The sequence below is a fragment of the Crocuta crocuta genome, unplaced genomic scaffold (genome assembly GCF_008692635.1).
Source record: "Crocuta crocuta isolate KB4526 unplaced genomic scaffold, BGI_CrCroc_1.0 scaffold369, whole genome shotgun sequence".
Classification (NCBI taxonomy): Eukaryota; Metazoa; Chordata; class Mammalia; order Carnivora; family Hyaenidae; genus Crocuta; species Crocuta crocuta.
This window is the reverse complement of record NW_027529441.1, coordinates 2,805,580-2,822,205: the sequence shown is the minus strand read 5'-3', so window position 1 is coordinate 2,822,205 and position 16,626 is coordinate 2,805,580. Positions and strand designations below refer to the sequence as shown.

Sequence of the window (16,626 nt, the reverse complement as noted above, 5' to 3'; positions counted from 1 at the left end):
TCCTCTGAGGCCATGCAGTGTGCATAAGCTGGGGTGTAGGCGTGACTCTGCTCTTGTTCTGTGAACAGACCCAAAGCAGACACTCCTGGGACTCTGAAGTAATTTGAGTACCAGGTCCCCTGAATACCTGCATGCCAGAGAGCCTGCGAACTGTCCTGTTTATTACCCAAGGGAGCCAGCATCTCGAAGTTGCATCCTAAATCTTAAGGCTACTAATTAAGCCTCTGGCTCTCAACACTTACTGACTTTATCTAAGACCCAGTCAGTCACTCTTACTGCTTCCAAATACCATTAATGTTTGTTCATTTTGAGAGTGTGCGTGCGGGGGAGAGGGATAGAGTCCCAAGCAGGCCCTGTGCTGTCAGCCCAAAGCCCAATGCGAGGCTCCATCTCACAAACAAAACGGATCAGGACTTGAGCAGAAATCAAGAGTCAGATGCTCAACCGACTGAACCACCCAGGTGCCCTTAAATATAAAACTTCATAATGTTATTCAAAGACCTTACATGACCAAGAAACATAGTAGCTAGTACATATCACATAAAATCAGTTAGCCTTTCATGTTTTTTTTTTTCAAAACTCCTACTGATTTTAGGAAAAAAATATCTACTTTATAAAAACTGAATTTATCTCTATTAGCAGATACATTTTCAGTTGTATTACAAGTATTTTTTTACTACACTACTAGGCTATTTTAACTTAGTCATTCAACAAATCATGGGCACTAAAAACATTTTATCTCAGGTCTTAGAATTCCCAGAGCAGAGCTGTAAACAAAAAACCCCCCTGAAATCCAGTCTGGGGGTTAACAGACTTCCCGGAAAGGAACAAGTAGCAAATATTTCTGGCCTTGTAGGTCACTTGGTCCCTTATCCCAGTTACTTCACTGCCATTTCCTTGTAGAAAGCAGCCACAGACTATGTGTAAATACACAAGCACAGCTGTGTTCCAAACAGGCCCCTAGCTACTTAGGTGGCTTGCCTTCAGTCCCACAGCTAATTTCATTACCAAAGTTGAGACAAACAGGTCCTTTATATCCAAGAATAGTGCTCCTCAGACTATGAGGCTTTGATAGCAACATGTTTATTGTTATCATCCAGCTGAGGATATAACACAAAACACTTCTTAATTTAAGGAAAATATGAAAACATCAGGCAATTCCGAGACTACTACTACAAACATAGTCTTCACCTATAGTAAAAACTAAGGCAGTCAATCATTTTGGTCATCATCCCAGTCTTTCTTCCCACTCGGAGGTTTGGGCCCACCGGCTGGTTTTGCCATGATGATCTGAGAAAAGAAAACCACAAGCACATACTTATAAACTCAACCTTTTCAATTAAGAGAAAGAATATTTTTCTATTAGACTGATTCAAGATGAAGCAATCCTCTCAATGTAAGCAATCTGTTACAAACTGTGTATGAGCTCTGTCAACATAAAGTTGTTAGCTTCCAGCAATGCTGTTTCCTCCTTTTACGGACATTAACAGCAACACAATCCACACACGTTAGTGAAGGGCATTCTAAGACATGCACTTCAAGAACTCCATGACCCTGTGAGCCGAATGTGAAAAATACCTGCATGCATTACTAATAAAAATCAGTCAGCTTGGCACCTGATTTGCTATTTATACATGAAGATCGTCTTGCCAATCATCTTTATCCCAATTTCCTTGTGGTTTAGGAGCTTTAGGTCCACCTGCCAGTTTTGCCATTATAATCTAGAGTGATTGGTACATAAACACATATATATATATAAATTAAATACTGAAATTCCCTAGTAACCTGTAAATAAAAACCAAGTAGCAGGAAGTGTGTATTGAAAAAAACATTACCCAAGTATGTACACTTCCCTGGTAACTTAAAAGAACACAGCAAGAAACCTCTAACTTTATCTAGAATACACTAATCGGTACTTTGCAAATATAACCATCTAACATTTTTATAGGATTCATTTGGAGAAAAAAGTGGGGTGGTGGCAACTCTGGGCTCAAATCAATTTGGGAGAAGCTAAATTAAATTAGATTCCTCAAAGTGGAACTCTCAAACTCCAATCTATAATCTGAATCTCAAGACTGTAAATGGTATTTTCTCCCAATTACAGGACTGAGATCTTTATGTAGAACATCAAGGGGTTTGCGATGTGTCTCAAGCAACACTAACTGTAAACATCTTCACTACCACTTGCAACAGATTCAGCACCCCTTTTCAGAAGCTTCTATAGGAAATCTAACCTTGAAATCCTCGGAGTAGCATTTTACTAACTAAGGTTAAGTTCAGACTGAATTAAAGGCATTAAGTACAATTATAGAACCTAAGTGTCGCTTGATTAGAAAAGACAGCCAGAACAACAGTTCTCAAGCTGGTAGGCGCCGATCACTGCAGAGCTTATTTGAAACAGACTCCTGGGTTGCCTGGGTGGCTCATTCAGCTAAGTATCTGATTTCAGCTCAGCTCATGATCTCACAGTTCAAGGATTCGAGCCCCGCATCGCGCTCTGTGCTGACAGCTCAGAGCCTGGAGCCTGCTTCAGATTCTGTGTCCCCCCTCTCTGTGCCCCTCCCCCGCTCAGTCTCTCTCTCAAAAATAAACATTTAAAAAATAATAAAAAAATAAGACTCCTGGCCACCGTCCAGAGTTTGATTCAGTGGGCCTGCTTAGAGGCCTGAGGATTTATTTGTATCTTTAGCAGGTTCTTAGGTTATCTTGATGCTGTTGATTTGGGGACTGTATTTTGACACCTAGTGAAATAAACATTCGAACAAAGATGAATCCAGCTCTATATTATCCAACACTTTAAAACTTGTTTTACATGTCCCTCTCCAGACTATATACTATACAAAATTAGAACTATTTAAGAGTACAAGTTCATTATAGTTACTAACAAACTCGTTATTGATAGTCATAGGATCTTCAGATAACGTATTTTAGCAAAGGCCAGGGACATATAACAATGAACATCCTCCTCTACCGTGAAACAAAATAGACTTCCCAGTTTAAAACCAAAATTGAGAAGTGCCTTTGTGATCAAGGCACTGTGTTACTACCATTACTGTGTTACCTGGGTAACATTCAAAAAAGTTCCTCTATTAGAATTCCAGACTACCTCATGCTTCAATATACTTAGCTTCTCCTATCCCTTTCTACTTTAAGTCTCCCTTGTTAGCCACATGCTAATTTTTAGAACAACCATTTCCTTAGGCTTCTATTATTATTTGAGAACTCCAAAACCATACTCTTCCACTGAAAAGTACCTAATTTGCTGATATAAAAACACCCTGTTAACAAATCCAGTACATGAACATCCAGTTTGTTTAGTTCCAATACGTTGAAACTGGACATCCAGCTCCATTTTCTGATCATCTCAAGCTAGGACAAAACTGTTCTTCCTTTTACTGAGGTGGAATGTTTATTACAATTACCAAGAACTAGTCCTTGTCATGCTTAGATTAAGTCTAATTTCCTTTACATTTAGTATACCTACAACTTGCTTCTCCCAAAATTAATTTGGCATGATTCGCACCTAATGGATTTGCCCTAAGACCCTCACAACTGCAATTTTCTATTAAGTATTTAAGTAATTCATTGCTTAAAAATCAGTTCTAGAATTCTGCAAGAAAATGGATTTCACTGTTTACTAGAAAACACCTTTTTGAAAAACTTTGAAATCAAACTTATATCTGAACCTACCATTTTCCTCTGTGCCATACTCTCTCTCCCACTACCCCCTTGGGGAAAAAAAATGTTAAAATTCTATGATTCTTAACACTTTTAGTTCCTTCAAGATATAATTTGTCACAGCAAAGAGAATTTTACACACATAAGTTCTACCTCCATGGACAACCAGAGGTTTCATTTTCTTTAAAGTTGGTGGCACATGTTTCAGGGCTTTATGGCCTTCCGTATTCCACATTACACAGTAAACGCCCTCTCCAGGCTATTTGTATAAAGAGATCCTTAGGCTAAAAAAAAAGGCCAAAAACTATAATAAACCTTAAGTTTGTTTTAACTATTCCAATTTAAAAACGGCACAAGTTTAGGAGCACCCGGGTGGCTCAAAGGTGAAGTGTCTGATTTTGGCCCAAGTATGATCCTGTACTTCGTGGGTTCAAGCCCTGCATCAGGCTCTGTGCTGACAGCTTGGAGCCTGGAGCCTGCTTGAGATTCTGTCTCCCTCTCTCTCCCTCCCCCGCTTGTGTGGTCTCTGTCTCTCAAAGTAAGTAAATACACTTAAAAAAAAACAAAAAACAAATTTCTTTCACTGGAAAGATCTTCATTTCAAATTAGTTGAAATGTACTAAATACATCTTAAAACTGTAATAGAAAAAATAAATTCGGGGGAGCACTTTAGAAACATGCTTTTGACTAGAATGAGAACTGTGCTATATTCTGGTGCCACTACTGACCCACATGAGTTAGTACTACTAAAGACCAAGATTCCACTTGTCACTCACCTGATCCACCCTAAGCACGGTGACAGCAGCATTTGTAGCCAGTTTGATAGCCCAGTACTTTCCCAAGTAAGTATCTAGAATACCAGCTTCCAACATGTCCTTTACAGCAGGAACTTCAGCCTGTTGGCACAAAACAATTTTTCCTTCACTCTAAATTGTCTTATGTGAAAATTAACTCATTAACAAAAACCTGTGGCCCTTTATATAGAAGTTGCCAGGCAAAAGTACTCCCCTACACACACTATAAAGATTTTAAGAAAAACCATATTAGACAAACTGTCAAGCTCTTTGTTATGAAAATCATTTGCCTAAATATCAGAACATTTAGGCTTTCCTTTTAAACAACGCCTATTTTTATGTTGTACATTCATGAAATAAAACTTAAATTCATAGTTTATTTTTTCCAAATACCTCAATATCTAATCCAACATTTTTATTTCCTTCTTGATGTACTGCATAAAGCTTAGAGATTACTTCATTGGCCTTCACTCCAGAATTTTCTGCCAGTGCCCGGGGAATAGCTTCAAATGCCTCTGCAAACTTCTTAATGGCATACTGTTCAAGTCCAGGACAGGTCTACAAGAAAAATGTGTTTAGTGCTGTATTGTATTCAAGGAACATGAAGAAAGTCAGTTTATACAGAGAAAGCCGTACCTCTCCATATGATGTGATCTGTTTGGCTAATTCAATTTCTGTTGCTCCACCGCCGGGAACAAGACGTTTATCCTAGAATATGTAAGAAGCAATTTAGTTTCCTAATCTTCTCAGATTCCAGTATTCCAACCAGACTGAGGGAGGTACTGTTAATCAAATTCTAATTACAAACTTTATAAAAATGGAGTAATTTGGGCAAATTACCTTACTGTACAAAGTGTCTGATACATGAAAAGAGAGAACCAAAGTGAAGAATGGGACCAGACACAATAGTTCATCTGCATTTCCACAGATGTAGCACTAAGAAGATACTTAAGCAACTGAAGGCACATTTAAATCAAGAACAACCATACTCTCTTTTTATGAGAGTTAACATTAAGATTACTGTTAATACTGACCCTTGTGAGAACTTTGAAAGTATTAACACCGTCATCTACTGCCCTTTCTATATCATCCATCAGATTGTCTGTTGAACCTCGAAGCACAATAGTAGAAATGGCACCATCTTCCTTTTCTGTCAATAATTTAAGTATATTAATACAAGCAAACGAACAGCCCACACTTAAATAAACCTACTTTACCATTTCTACATACCATGCTTAAAAACCACCACCTGTGTATCTCCAACTTCTGAGAGATAAACACTGTCACAATGTCCCATTTCTTCCAGAACAGGAGGAGTCTGTAAAAAGGGACTATTGTAAAACAAAGTAATTCTAATACATTCTACTATCTTTTAATGTTGTCCAAAAAACATACCAATCTAGGAAGAGCTGTAGCACCAACTGTTTTACATAGTCTTCTGAGATCCCATTTTGAATTCAACCTTTAAGAAAAGGCAAAAACCTTAATCAGAGTTTTAATACCATTAGATGCTACAATAAAATGCAGAGATGAAACAGGAAGCTGTACACTGGTCCCCAAATCACATTCTTTTGACTCTGAATTTAAGCTCAAAATAAGTCTGGACTGCACAGTGTAATCCAGACACAAGTGTATATGGCAGTGTTCTAGAATTGGGAAAATTCAAGTTTCACTAGAATGTGACAAATCCTAGTTCTAAAGCACTAAAGAAGGCCTGGCATACAGAAACTTGCTTTACTCTGGGCAAGTGCATAAGCTGTGAGGAAGAGGAGTGATTTATACTGCAGATTTGGTTTGGAGCTGGGAGAGGTAGGAACGGGTAGGCCAGGTGTCTGGTGCGCCCACAAATGGGTTCACAGATTAAAACTGACATTCCTGATCCCACACTTTGTCAGTGTGTACCATGCTTGCGTCTTGGTCTCTGACGCCGTTTCTTTTGTCTGGAATGCTTTTCCCTCTCCTTCTTCAAATAATATGTTGATTGCTCTTTCACCTCTCCATGTAAATGTAAGTTTTCTCACAAGGGTTTCCAGTCTCTTTAGTTCAAGTTAAGTCCTGCTTTTTGATCCAATATTTTACGCTTGCCCTTTTGTAACAGGCATGAATTCACCATGTACTGAATGTGTTTGTTGTTTCACCACCAAAAGGCCATTTACTATACAGATTAATGGAATACAGTGGTCTTACCTCACCAACATGATATTGTACTTGTTTGCATAATGAAGAGCCATGTCTGCCACTTTGCCCCCCGTTACTATGACATTTGCACCGGTATCAGCTATAGCTTTGACTTGTGCATCCATGAGATTTTCTTCTCCCCTACTAAAATTCATCAATTCTTCAGCAGTCTTTATCAACACGGTTCCCTAGCAAAACAAGCATGATCTTTAGAACCATTTTAGTAGTCTGGTGTCTGAAGTCACAGGATAACATTTTATTGAAGAAATAAAGATTTGGGGAAAAATATGAGACTATATACACATTATGAAACAATACAAAAATATGTATGAAACTAATAGAAACTCAGCTTATTCCTAGAAACCCCACTCCCAAAACATTTTCCTCTTCGACAGGCACTTTTATGGAGTAGTTGGGAGAAATACTGTTATTTTAGACATGTTGGGCAGGTGTCTTACCATCTGTCTTTTGACAAACATCAACTAGTGTACCAAAATAACAACGTTGTGGTTCTCAATTTTTTCTGAAATATGAACTAAATGACTCCCCCTGGCCTATCTACAACCTGTGGAACTTTTATTTTTTATTTTTTTTACAAATAGTTTATTGTCAAATTAGTTTCCACATAACACTCAGTGCTCATCCCCAAAGTGCCCTCCTCCATGCCCATCCCCCCCTCCCCCCCACATCCATCAGTCCTCAGTTTTTGTCAGCATTCAAGAGTCTCTCATGGTTTGCCTCTCTCCCTTTCCCCCACCATTTCCCCCCTCCTTCTCCCCCTTGTTCCTCCGTCAAGTTCCTCCTAGCCTGTGGAACTTTTAAAACTATCAACTAAGATTGTAAGAATTCTAGGGACAAAGACAGGAGTGACCTATGAACAAGAACTTCAAACTTCCTAACATGTATTTTTAAAAACAAACCTACCAATTTCAAATTACATTGGCATGTTCTGTTTCAGGATGCCACAGGATCTCAATTTTAAAATATATTAAGGAAGAGCGCACAAGTATTTGTATTCAGTGAGCATTTTACTTGCCCAGCAGGCAAGAACTAGAAGAGACGTATACTAAAACATAAACAATACTGCTGCCACCTCCTGTTTCAAATTTAGTATCTGAATTACGTATTCAAAAAAGAAGAGGGAATCTGACTCTAAAAAGCAGATATATAATCCTGGGGCGCCTGGGTGGCTCAGCTGCCTGAGTGTCTGACTCTTGATTTGGGCTTAGGTCTTGACCTCACGGTTTCGGGGGATCAAGCCCTGCGTCGGCCTCTGTGTTGACAGTCTCCCTCTGACTCTCCCCTGCCCTTTCTCAAAATAAGTAAATATTCACACATATATAAAGATAAGATCCTGCAATCTTCCGTAATTATGCACTATTCACCGAAGAGCACAATCTCTACCTGAAAACTTATCATAGAACGTTAATCTGAAAGTGCAACCCCAAATTTGTACTTTTAAGGTTTTGAAGTCTACATACCTTAGTTTCAGTTATCATACCATCAAAAGGACAAGAGTACACTGCTATTTTTGCACTTTTGACAGAGGTTACATCACCTTCGGTTTCCTTCTTAAAAACCATGCCATGCAATACTGAAGAGGAATAGATACCAGAGCCCTAAGGAATTGAATACCAAAATCATCAGTGACCTCGTGAAAATAACATTAGAGCTCAGTTGTTAATTCCTCATGTACCAAAGATAACCTTTTCTGAATAAAACATGCCAAGGCAGTGAGCCCTGGGAACAAGGAGTGGGGTGGTGGATGTAAAACACACTGGTCTACTTAATGTAGAAACCATTCTGAGAATGAGCTATTAATGAAACGGGGGCCTTCAGTGTATTGGGAACAACCAAAGAGCGAGAGTAACCGTTCTAAGCCATTCATTCACTCAATTGGTGCCAATGTGCTAGGCACAGCTGTTAGTACTGGGGACAGAAGAGGGAACAAAGCAAAGTTTCTGATCTCACAAGTTTACAATTTAATGGAGGAGGTGGTGGCAGTAACAGTGTCAAAATGCACAGCATCTATATAAACACGTAACACATATATTTATGTAAGCTAAAAACTCAACTGCAATTATAGGTTTCCCTACAGGAAGCACAAAATTTTTTTAACAAAATATACTCTTATTTTATACTAACATGAAGATATAAATTCTATTATTGTACAACAGAACATCTCATTCAAAACTGGTTTTGAAGTTTATTGTTTTAATTCAGCAAACATGATGAATTCAAAACGCATATTTTGTTTATGCACTATTCTCAACCTTCAAGTTGTCATTGAAAAATGATTTCACAAGGAAACAATGTATCAAACACCCTTTAAAATTTAATATGTACTAGTATTACAACCTACTAATAACAGAATGTTACAAATGTAACAAAGTCCTAAATGTTTAAAATCTGAGGTAAGACCTGGGTTTCAATAAACACATTTTTTCTTTTTGCAAAATATAACTGACCTATTAGACAACACTGTTGCATTTTCTAAACTTACCAGAATCTTGCACACTCTGATGTTATCAACATTGAAATGGCCGGAATCAGGAAAAATAGACACTGTTAAGAAAACGAGACATGTCATAAGATATATGGAGACAACAGAAAGAATATCTTAGTCTCATTAAGATATTTTTATTTTGCATCTTTTCATTTACTGGTATTTACTCACCACACGCCTGAGCAATAAGCTTGGCCAGAAACACTTCATTACCATACTGTTTACTCATTACGGGCGTACGAAGCAGAGACGACACTTCATCAACATCTCGAAGATTTTTGGCAGAACAACACACTAAATCAGGAAGAATCTCATGGGCTTTTCTGCAGGCTATTTCATAACCTTCTATGACCTTAAATGTAAAAAGCAAAAATGTTTCTTCAAAAGACATAATTTTGTCACAAGTTTAAAAGAGCTTACTTTGGTAACCCAACGAACAAGGATATGTGTCTCTGTATAAAATGACAAAGCATACTTTTGACACCACGCTCATGGCAGAGCCTACTCATCATGAGTGCAGGCTTCTGTGACGGCCCGAATTTCAATGTAATGGCCACTCATTAGCTGTAAGATCCTGAGTAAGATTTTTCTAAGCGTCCCTTTCCTCATCTAAGATAGAACTTTTATTAATTTTTAATTACTTACAGGATTCTTGTGAGGATGGAGTAAGATACTGCTTATAGAGCACACGTACTACAATGCTTGGCACAGAGTATACTCCTCAGCGTTTTAATGATTACTACAGTGATGACTCTATACAGGCACAAACTAAGTAAAAGTACATTATAAAATAAACACTCGCCTCTGAAACTGAGAGGCCAATTCTCAGCAGCTCTTCAGCTAGTTCCAGAAGGGCTCCAGCAAACACCAGAACGAAGTTTGTGCCATCTCCAACCTCCTGCTCTTGCATGTGAGAAGCCATTACGATCATTTTTGCAGCAGGATGCTGTACCTGGTAGAAGGGATTTGAATCTTAAATATCAAAACATTTGACTGTTAAAGCAACATGAAGTTTCTCATTCCCGTTTCTTTTTTTAATTTTTTAAATATTTACTTTTGCCAGAGAAAAGAGACACAGACAGAGCAGGAGTGGGAGAGGGGCAGAGAGGAAGACGCAGACTCCAAAGCAGGCTCCAGGCTCTGAGCTGTCAGCACAGAGCCCGATGTGAGGCTCGAACCCATGAACTGTGAGATCATGCCCTGAGCGAAACCAAGAGTCGGATGCTTAACCAACTGAGCCACCCAGGTGCTCCTCATTTCCATTTCTTCTGAAGCTAATGGACCTCAATCTCCCTGTGGGCCAGGCAGCCACAATCACACTGCTACATACTACTCTGTAGGGTCGCTAGACAGTCCCGATCCCTCAGAGACGTATCAGCACAAATGCATGACTACAAACGTAAACAACTAAAACTGCATCTTCTTTTGATGTTCAGTCACCCAGTTCACACATCTCCGCACATAAGGCTCAGGAAATTACGTGTCCATTAAATTAAAAAAGTAACTCCAAAGACCAAACCTGGGCATTAAAAAACAAAATAATCACCTCGTTTACTCATGAGTCTCAACTGCTATGTACATTCCTATTGTAAGGGGTACCAATTGTGGTTTTTTAGAAAATAGAGGTTTCTTCAAAAAAAAAAAAAAATCAAAAATTTAACTAGTCTTTCCTTTGGATTTGGAGGTTTAAAAACCAAGCAAGGAGTTGGGGCGCCTGGGTGGCTTAGTCGGTTAAGCATCCGACTTTCGCTTGGGTCATGATCTCGCGGTTCGTGGGTTCGAGCCCTGCGTCGGGCTCTGTGATGACTGCCAGCTCAGAGCCTGAAGCCTGTTTCATTCTGTGACTCCCTCTCTCTCTAATCCTCCCCTGCTCACGCTGTCTCTCTCTCTCTCTCTCTCTTAGGAATAAATAAAAAACATTTAAAAAAAAAAGAAAAGAAAAAAAAACAAGCAAGGAGTAACAACTGCCAGCAGTGAGGATACCACAAAGTTGACACTACAGTTTTACTGCGGCAATATTCCCATCACTCCCGAGTAACTGCTGAAACCACCACAGCCCCCAACGTTAACACTCACAACTACTAGCTCCTCTGCAAATACCTTGTGGAATTAAATTTGTTTCGTTTGCTACATTAAGATTATTATTTATTTAAGCAGTTAGAGAAATGTTACATCTAGAGTTTAATTCGAAAACATTAAGCTCCAATCCTCAAAGACCCAAGTTCAGGAAAAGTTCTTGAAGTTGAAGAGATCTTTCAAATACAAAGCAGCTAGACAGGGAATCGTTCTGATGTTCAGGTACCAGACCTGTCTCACAACTCTGCCTGCACTATCTATTTTAGACTCTGCAATATCAAAATTGTAGGCAAGCAAAGCAAAATGCCACCAAGGGTTTCATCTTCACAAAGCCAAAGAACGTGGTTTGTTTGTTTTTTTTAAAACCACTGTTTTAGGGCACCAGCTGTTTCTACATATGGAATAATTCACTTTGGTGTCATACTCTGCAGAATGAGACAACACACTCAATTGGATATTATTACTAGCAAATGTATTTTTATCACAAACAACCCTCCATAAATTAATGACTCAGGAGATTTTTAAATTTAAGTGGCTAAAAAGTTAAAACTAAAGAGGACTGCATAATTAGGAAAATCTACATAATAAATTTTCAAGTTGAAAAAAAAATAGTCCCTTATTATCCTAAGAGGTTTCTTCTATGTTAAAATATATTTAATTTTGGGGGCACCTGGTTGGCAGATGGTTAAGCATCTGACTCTTGATCTCGGTTCAGGTCCTGATCTCACAGTTTGTGAGTTTGAAGCCCCACATCGGGCACAGCGTTGATGGTGTGGAGCCTGCTTGGGATTCTATCTCTCCTCCTCTGCCCCTCACCAACCTGTGCGCTTCCTCTCTTTCCCCAAATAAATAAAAAATATTTACATATACACCCTTAATTTTTGACATCACCAAAACATCAAGGAAATAACCTACTTCTAGCTCTCTTAAAATAGTGGCTGCATCGTTTGTCACAAACAACTTCTCCAGGTGGTTGATAACCATTTTGTTCATTCCTAAAAAAGAAAAGAAAAAAAGTTAGGGGAAAAAAAAAATCACTCAAATCTCTCTCCAAATACCCAAGAAAATCTAGTCAGGAAATATAAACTTCTCTTTCTTCTTCTTTTTTTTTAATGTTTTATTTATTTCTAGGAGAGAGAGAGAGACAGTGTGAGCAGGAGAGGGTCAGAGAGAGAGGGAGTCACAGACTCTGAAACAGGCTCCAGGCTCCGAGCTGGCAGTCAGCACAGAGCCCAACGCGGGGCTCGAACCCACGAACCGCGAGATCATGACCTGAGTGAAAGTCAGACGCCTAACCGACTAAGCCACCCAGGCGCCCCTATAAACTTCTGTTTCTTAAGGTAACTTCATAAAAACTCAACACATATTATCTACTCTGGCATTCCCTGATGGTACCCCCATTATTATTCCTGTCCTTTCCAATCTCCTATCATGTTCACCTGGGAGGATGTCAATCTTCTCACAGGTTTACTCAATAAATATAAATTATATTAACATGTAGAAAGACCAAAATAATCTACTTAAAAGTATAGTTTTGGGGCGCCTGGGTCTGTTAGCTAACTGTCTTGACTTTATTTCGGCTCAGGTCATGACCTCACAGTCTGTGGGTTTGAGCCCCACATCAGGCTCTGTGCTGAGAGTGAAAAGCCTGCTTGGGATTCTCTCTCTCCCTTTCTCACTGCCCCTCCCTCCCCTCTAAAATAAACAAACTTTAAAAGTATAGTTTTACTGCTTTCCATATATTTGTATCAATTAAATTCAGCTGATGGTAGTAGGCAAGAGAGATTTTCTCCCTTATATTAGGTACCATTTCAATGATGAAATTAGGTATTACCGTAATTATTCTATCCTCTCGATAAAAATTAGCTTTTTGATTCCTAGTTTTCCAAAGAGATATGAGTTGCTGATTAAAAACTGAAAACATTACACTGGTGACAAACTATAAAATTACTTCTGTATTATGGCTAAAACTGTCAGTTTATGTATCATGTTCTCACAGAGTAAGTTTGAAAAAGCCAGTACACAAAATTCTACTACTGTATCTTTTAAAAACATGTATTTAGAAATTACCATTCGGTCCATATGCTGTACGAGTTGTTTGGGCAAGCTCCTTGCAAGCCTGTATGTTCCTGTATACAGCCTCTTCTAACCCTGAAAAATGCTGTAGAATAAACCAAAAACAGAAACACTTCTAATTAGACAAGAGTGAAACAATAATTTTCTTCATCTGTAAAATGGGGATAATAATAGTACCCACCTCATAGGACTGTTGAAAAAAAGAAGCAAAGTTTACATATATAAAGCATGGTGCTTGGTATTCTTAAATGATCCATAAATTTGCTCACTAATTGAATAAAATGACATTTTCAGAGACAACATTTAATGTCAAAACATATCATACATACACATACATAGATTTGTAAATGTAGTGAAAAGTGCAGGAAAGAATGCTGCGATTGATCAGCAAAAGATAATAAGGTATTTTAGATAAAAATACCTTTTCAGAGTTTATCATTACCTTTCGACTAAAAGTTGAAATATGGTATATTTTTCTCATTGTTAGGAACCTGATCATTATAAAACCAGCAGTTTTCCAATCACTGGGAATTCCCACTTAACATACCTGCCGCCCAAATGTTTTAGTACACGACTTCTGAATGCTCCTATGAATTGCAACACAATTCCAGTGCGTACATACTGAAAAATCGCTGAACTGCTCACAATACGAAAATTCTCAAATTTTACACTGGACTTCTTTTAGAACTGAGATTTACCTGTGGCTTCAGATGGGTTTCATGAACCTCCTGTTGGTGCATGTGAACATTTTTATACAGTTGCTGTGCCCAAGAAAGGAGCCACTGGCCACGTGTGGTTATTTAAATTCCAGTAACTGAAATTAAAAATTCAGTTTTTCCTCCGCAGTAGCCACAGTTTAAGTGCCCAGTGGCCACATGTGGCTCATGAATACTGCATTAGAACAGACAGAGAACACTTCCACCATAGAAGACAGCCAGGGGACAGTTCTATACTAGAGCACAAGGTGTGGCTTTTGTGCTCCTCATAAAAGTAACTGTGATCCAAACGAGGTTAATAATCATTACTTTAGAAGTAGCGTCTTCAGAGTCAAGAGCTGAGAGACTCTTACATTTAGTCTGATTTCTAGTTTTTCCCTTTACCCATTCTGAGGAACAGGCATGTGCTCATAAATTAGATCCCATCAATGGTTTGCCATCACTCTTAGGATAAAATGGAAATCCCTCCCCAGGGCTACAAGGTCATGTATGTTCTGGTCCTTATCTACAGCTCCTCTAAATTCATCTCTCACTATTTGTGCTTTCCTTTGATGAGCTTCAACCTCATTACCGTTCTTACTGTTTTCTTAACAGGTCAAACTCATTTCATCCTCAAGGCCTTTGAACTTACTGGTTCTCAGCCTGGAATACTGTCCTCTTTAATCTTGGCTGGTTCCCTCTGTCACTCAGGACAAAGCTAAGAGTTCTTCCTTGAACCTCTTATTTTTTGGTTCTATCTATCCCGCACTCTTCCCGTTTTGGGAGGAGGCAGACTTTCTTACTTCCTGTCATTCTCAGTACTACAGTGCTTTCTACCTACCTTTTTATTAATTTTTACTACAGTATTCCTTATCTCCTTTATCATTATTTGAAATTATTCTGATTTGATTATTATTTCAGCCTCAGAAAAATTTTCAGTCTGACTTTTGAAAGTGAGCAGTTCACGGGGCACCTGGGTGGCTCGGTAGGTTGAGCGTCTGACTTGGGCTCAGGTTATGATCTCACAGCTGTGAGTTCGAGCCCCGTGTCAGGCTCTGTGCTGATAGTTCAGGGCCTGGTGGCTGCTTCCGATTCTGTGTCTCCCTCTTTCAGTCCCTCCCCCGCTTGCACTCTCTCTCTCAAAAATAAACATTAAAAAAAATTTAAGTGAGCAGTCCATGTCATCGTCAGCAAAGTTGTTTTACCAAATATTTACATTAAATCCTAGTACTTATTTGATATGCTGTTATCCCAAAAGTGTATTCTGTAAACAATGACCTAGTTCTCTAAAGCCTTTACTGTAAGCTAAACCACAATGAATTACATTTCTTTAACAAGGCATAGGAAAAAAAGTAACACTGATTTGAACAAATTTATCAAAAGCTTATTAAGCTTATTACGGTGTTTTAAACATTATGCTCTTGAAATGACGTTCATAATGTGGGCATAAAACGAATAACTTTTAATTGGTCCAGAGTATCCCTTATACTTACACAATAAGTCAGATAGTTACAAGTCAAAGGTACCATCTTTTGGTCAATTTAGGAACGAGACAAGCAAGACCTGGGGGTTGGTTTTACATCAAGCTAGCTAACCTATGTTGGGACAGAACCCGTTTGGGTTGAGAATAACGTTTTTCCTACCATACATAACGCACTGCTGCGAATGAAACGGGGAACCCTCTACTTCTCATCTGAAGGAAAAATGTCGAGAACCGGCCCCTGGCCCTCTTCTTTCCGGATTACCCACTCCTTGAACAGTGTCAACTGGTTTCGCGGTTCCCAAACCCTTTAAGGGTGAGAAGTCAGCCCGGTTTTAGGGATGGAGGGAAAATGCACGAACGGCTTTCCACCTGCCCAGTTAGGAAGCGCAGAATACGAATCCTGCGGCCTTGCTTCTCTATTGCTGCTTTTGCCCCGTCGACCCTTCCAGGCATCGGGGAAGAACGGAAATGCCCGCTAGCCTTACTGGCCGAGTCCCCCTATTTGCCCCCCCCCCCCACACCTCCCATTCTGGAATCTTCTTTGCCTCCGACCGCTGTACCTAGAGAGCACACCCGGCCTGTTAGCAGGCCCTACTTCCCTCTGGCCGCCGCAGCCCTACGTCGACCCTCCTACCTCACTCTCCCTTCCTCCATTCCTTACCTTCGCCCCCTCCTTAAGCATCTGGGCAAAGCCCGGGGCCTTGGGGACGTGAAGCGCCATGGCCTCTGCAAATAGCCGTTCACGCGCTCGCCCTGAAGATCCCGGAGGAAGCGAGGGGCGCGCAAAGCCTCCTGGGAACGCAGCGTGCGGCGACCATACGCTCCTCCTTTCTTTCCAGTTGAGCCCGCCCCTTCCTTAGACGCTTCGTCAGAAGCCTCGCGAGAAGAAGCAGTTCCCGCAGCCAGAACGGAGTTGACGATCCTCGATCACGTCGATCGGTCGCACAGCTCGCGTTTGGATTTGTGGCTCGCGCGCGCGGTCGGGGCGTTAGGACTCGCTTCGGTTTAACCGCTATGCCAAAACTCCAAGGTCGGGACGTTTGACTTTTGCCATCTCTGACCTGGAACCCACTCCTCCTAAGACTTATTTGCACGAAATCTTCCAGATTCGCCCACAACATTAGGGCAGGTGTACCCTTA

The 16,626-nt window shown here is 39.7% G+C and overlaps 1 protein-coding gene across 2 annotated transcripts; it reads right to left on the bottom strand.

Annotated features, from left to right (window-relative positions):
• Window positions 1-1,067: 1,067 nt before the first annotated feature.
• CCT8 (chaperonin containing TCP1 subunit 8) lies at window positions 1,068-16,284 on the bottom strand. Of its 2 annotated transcripts, XM_077760210.1 has the most exons (16): window positions 16,148-16,284; window positions 13,303-13,393; window positions 12,148-12,227; window positions 9,959-10,108; window positions 9,328-9,508; window positions 9,154-9,215; window positions 8,132-8,269; window positions 6,660-6,838; window positions 5,868-5,934; window positions 5,703-5,790; window positions 5,507-5,622; window positions 5,109-5,180; window positions 4,866-5,030; window positions 4,455-4,574; window positions 1,617-1,721; window positions 1,216-1,290 (listed from the first exon to the last, which is right to left on the bottom strand). In XM_077760210.1, the coding sequence occupies exons 1-15, from the start codon at window positions 16,205-16,207 to the stop codon at window positions 1,629-1,631; spliced, it is 1,662 nt and encodes a 553-aa protein (XP_077616336.1). In that variant the 5' UTR covers window positions 16,208-16,284; the 3' UTR covers window positions 1,216-1,290; window positions 1,617-1,628. The 2 variants fall into 2 exon arrangements, with proteins under 2 accessions (XP_077616337.1, XP_077616336.1); XM_077760211.1 differs by lacking the exon at window positions 1,617-1,721 and having other exon boundaries at window positions 1,068-1,290; window positions 16,148-16,281.
• Window positions 16,285-16,626: the final 342 nt, after the last annotated feature.

Excerpts from the sequence above, each read along its gene's own strand:
- CCT8 (XM_077760210.1), bottom strand. The coding sequence starts at position 16,207 with ATGGCGCTTCACGTCCCCAAGGCCCCGGGCTTTGCCCAGATGCTTAAG. Across the intron at positions 4,575-4,865 it reads ATGTTGGATTAGATATTGAG|GCTGAAGTTCCTGCTGTAAA; the intron begins GTATTTGGAAAA and ends TTGTGCCAACAG. Across the intron at positions 1,722-4,454 it reads CCGTGCTTAGGGTGGATCAG|ATTATAATGGCAAAACTGGC; the intron begins GTGAGTGACAAG and ends CAATCACTCTAG.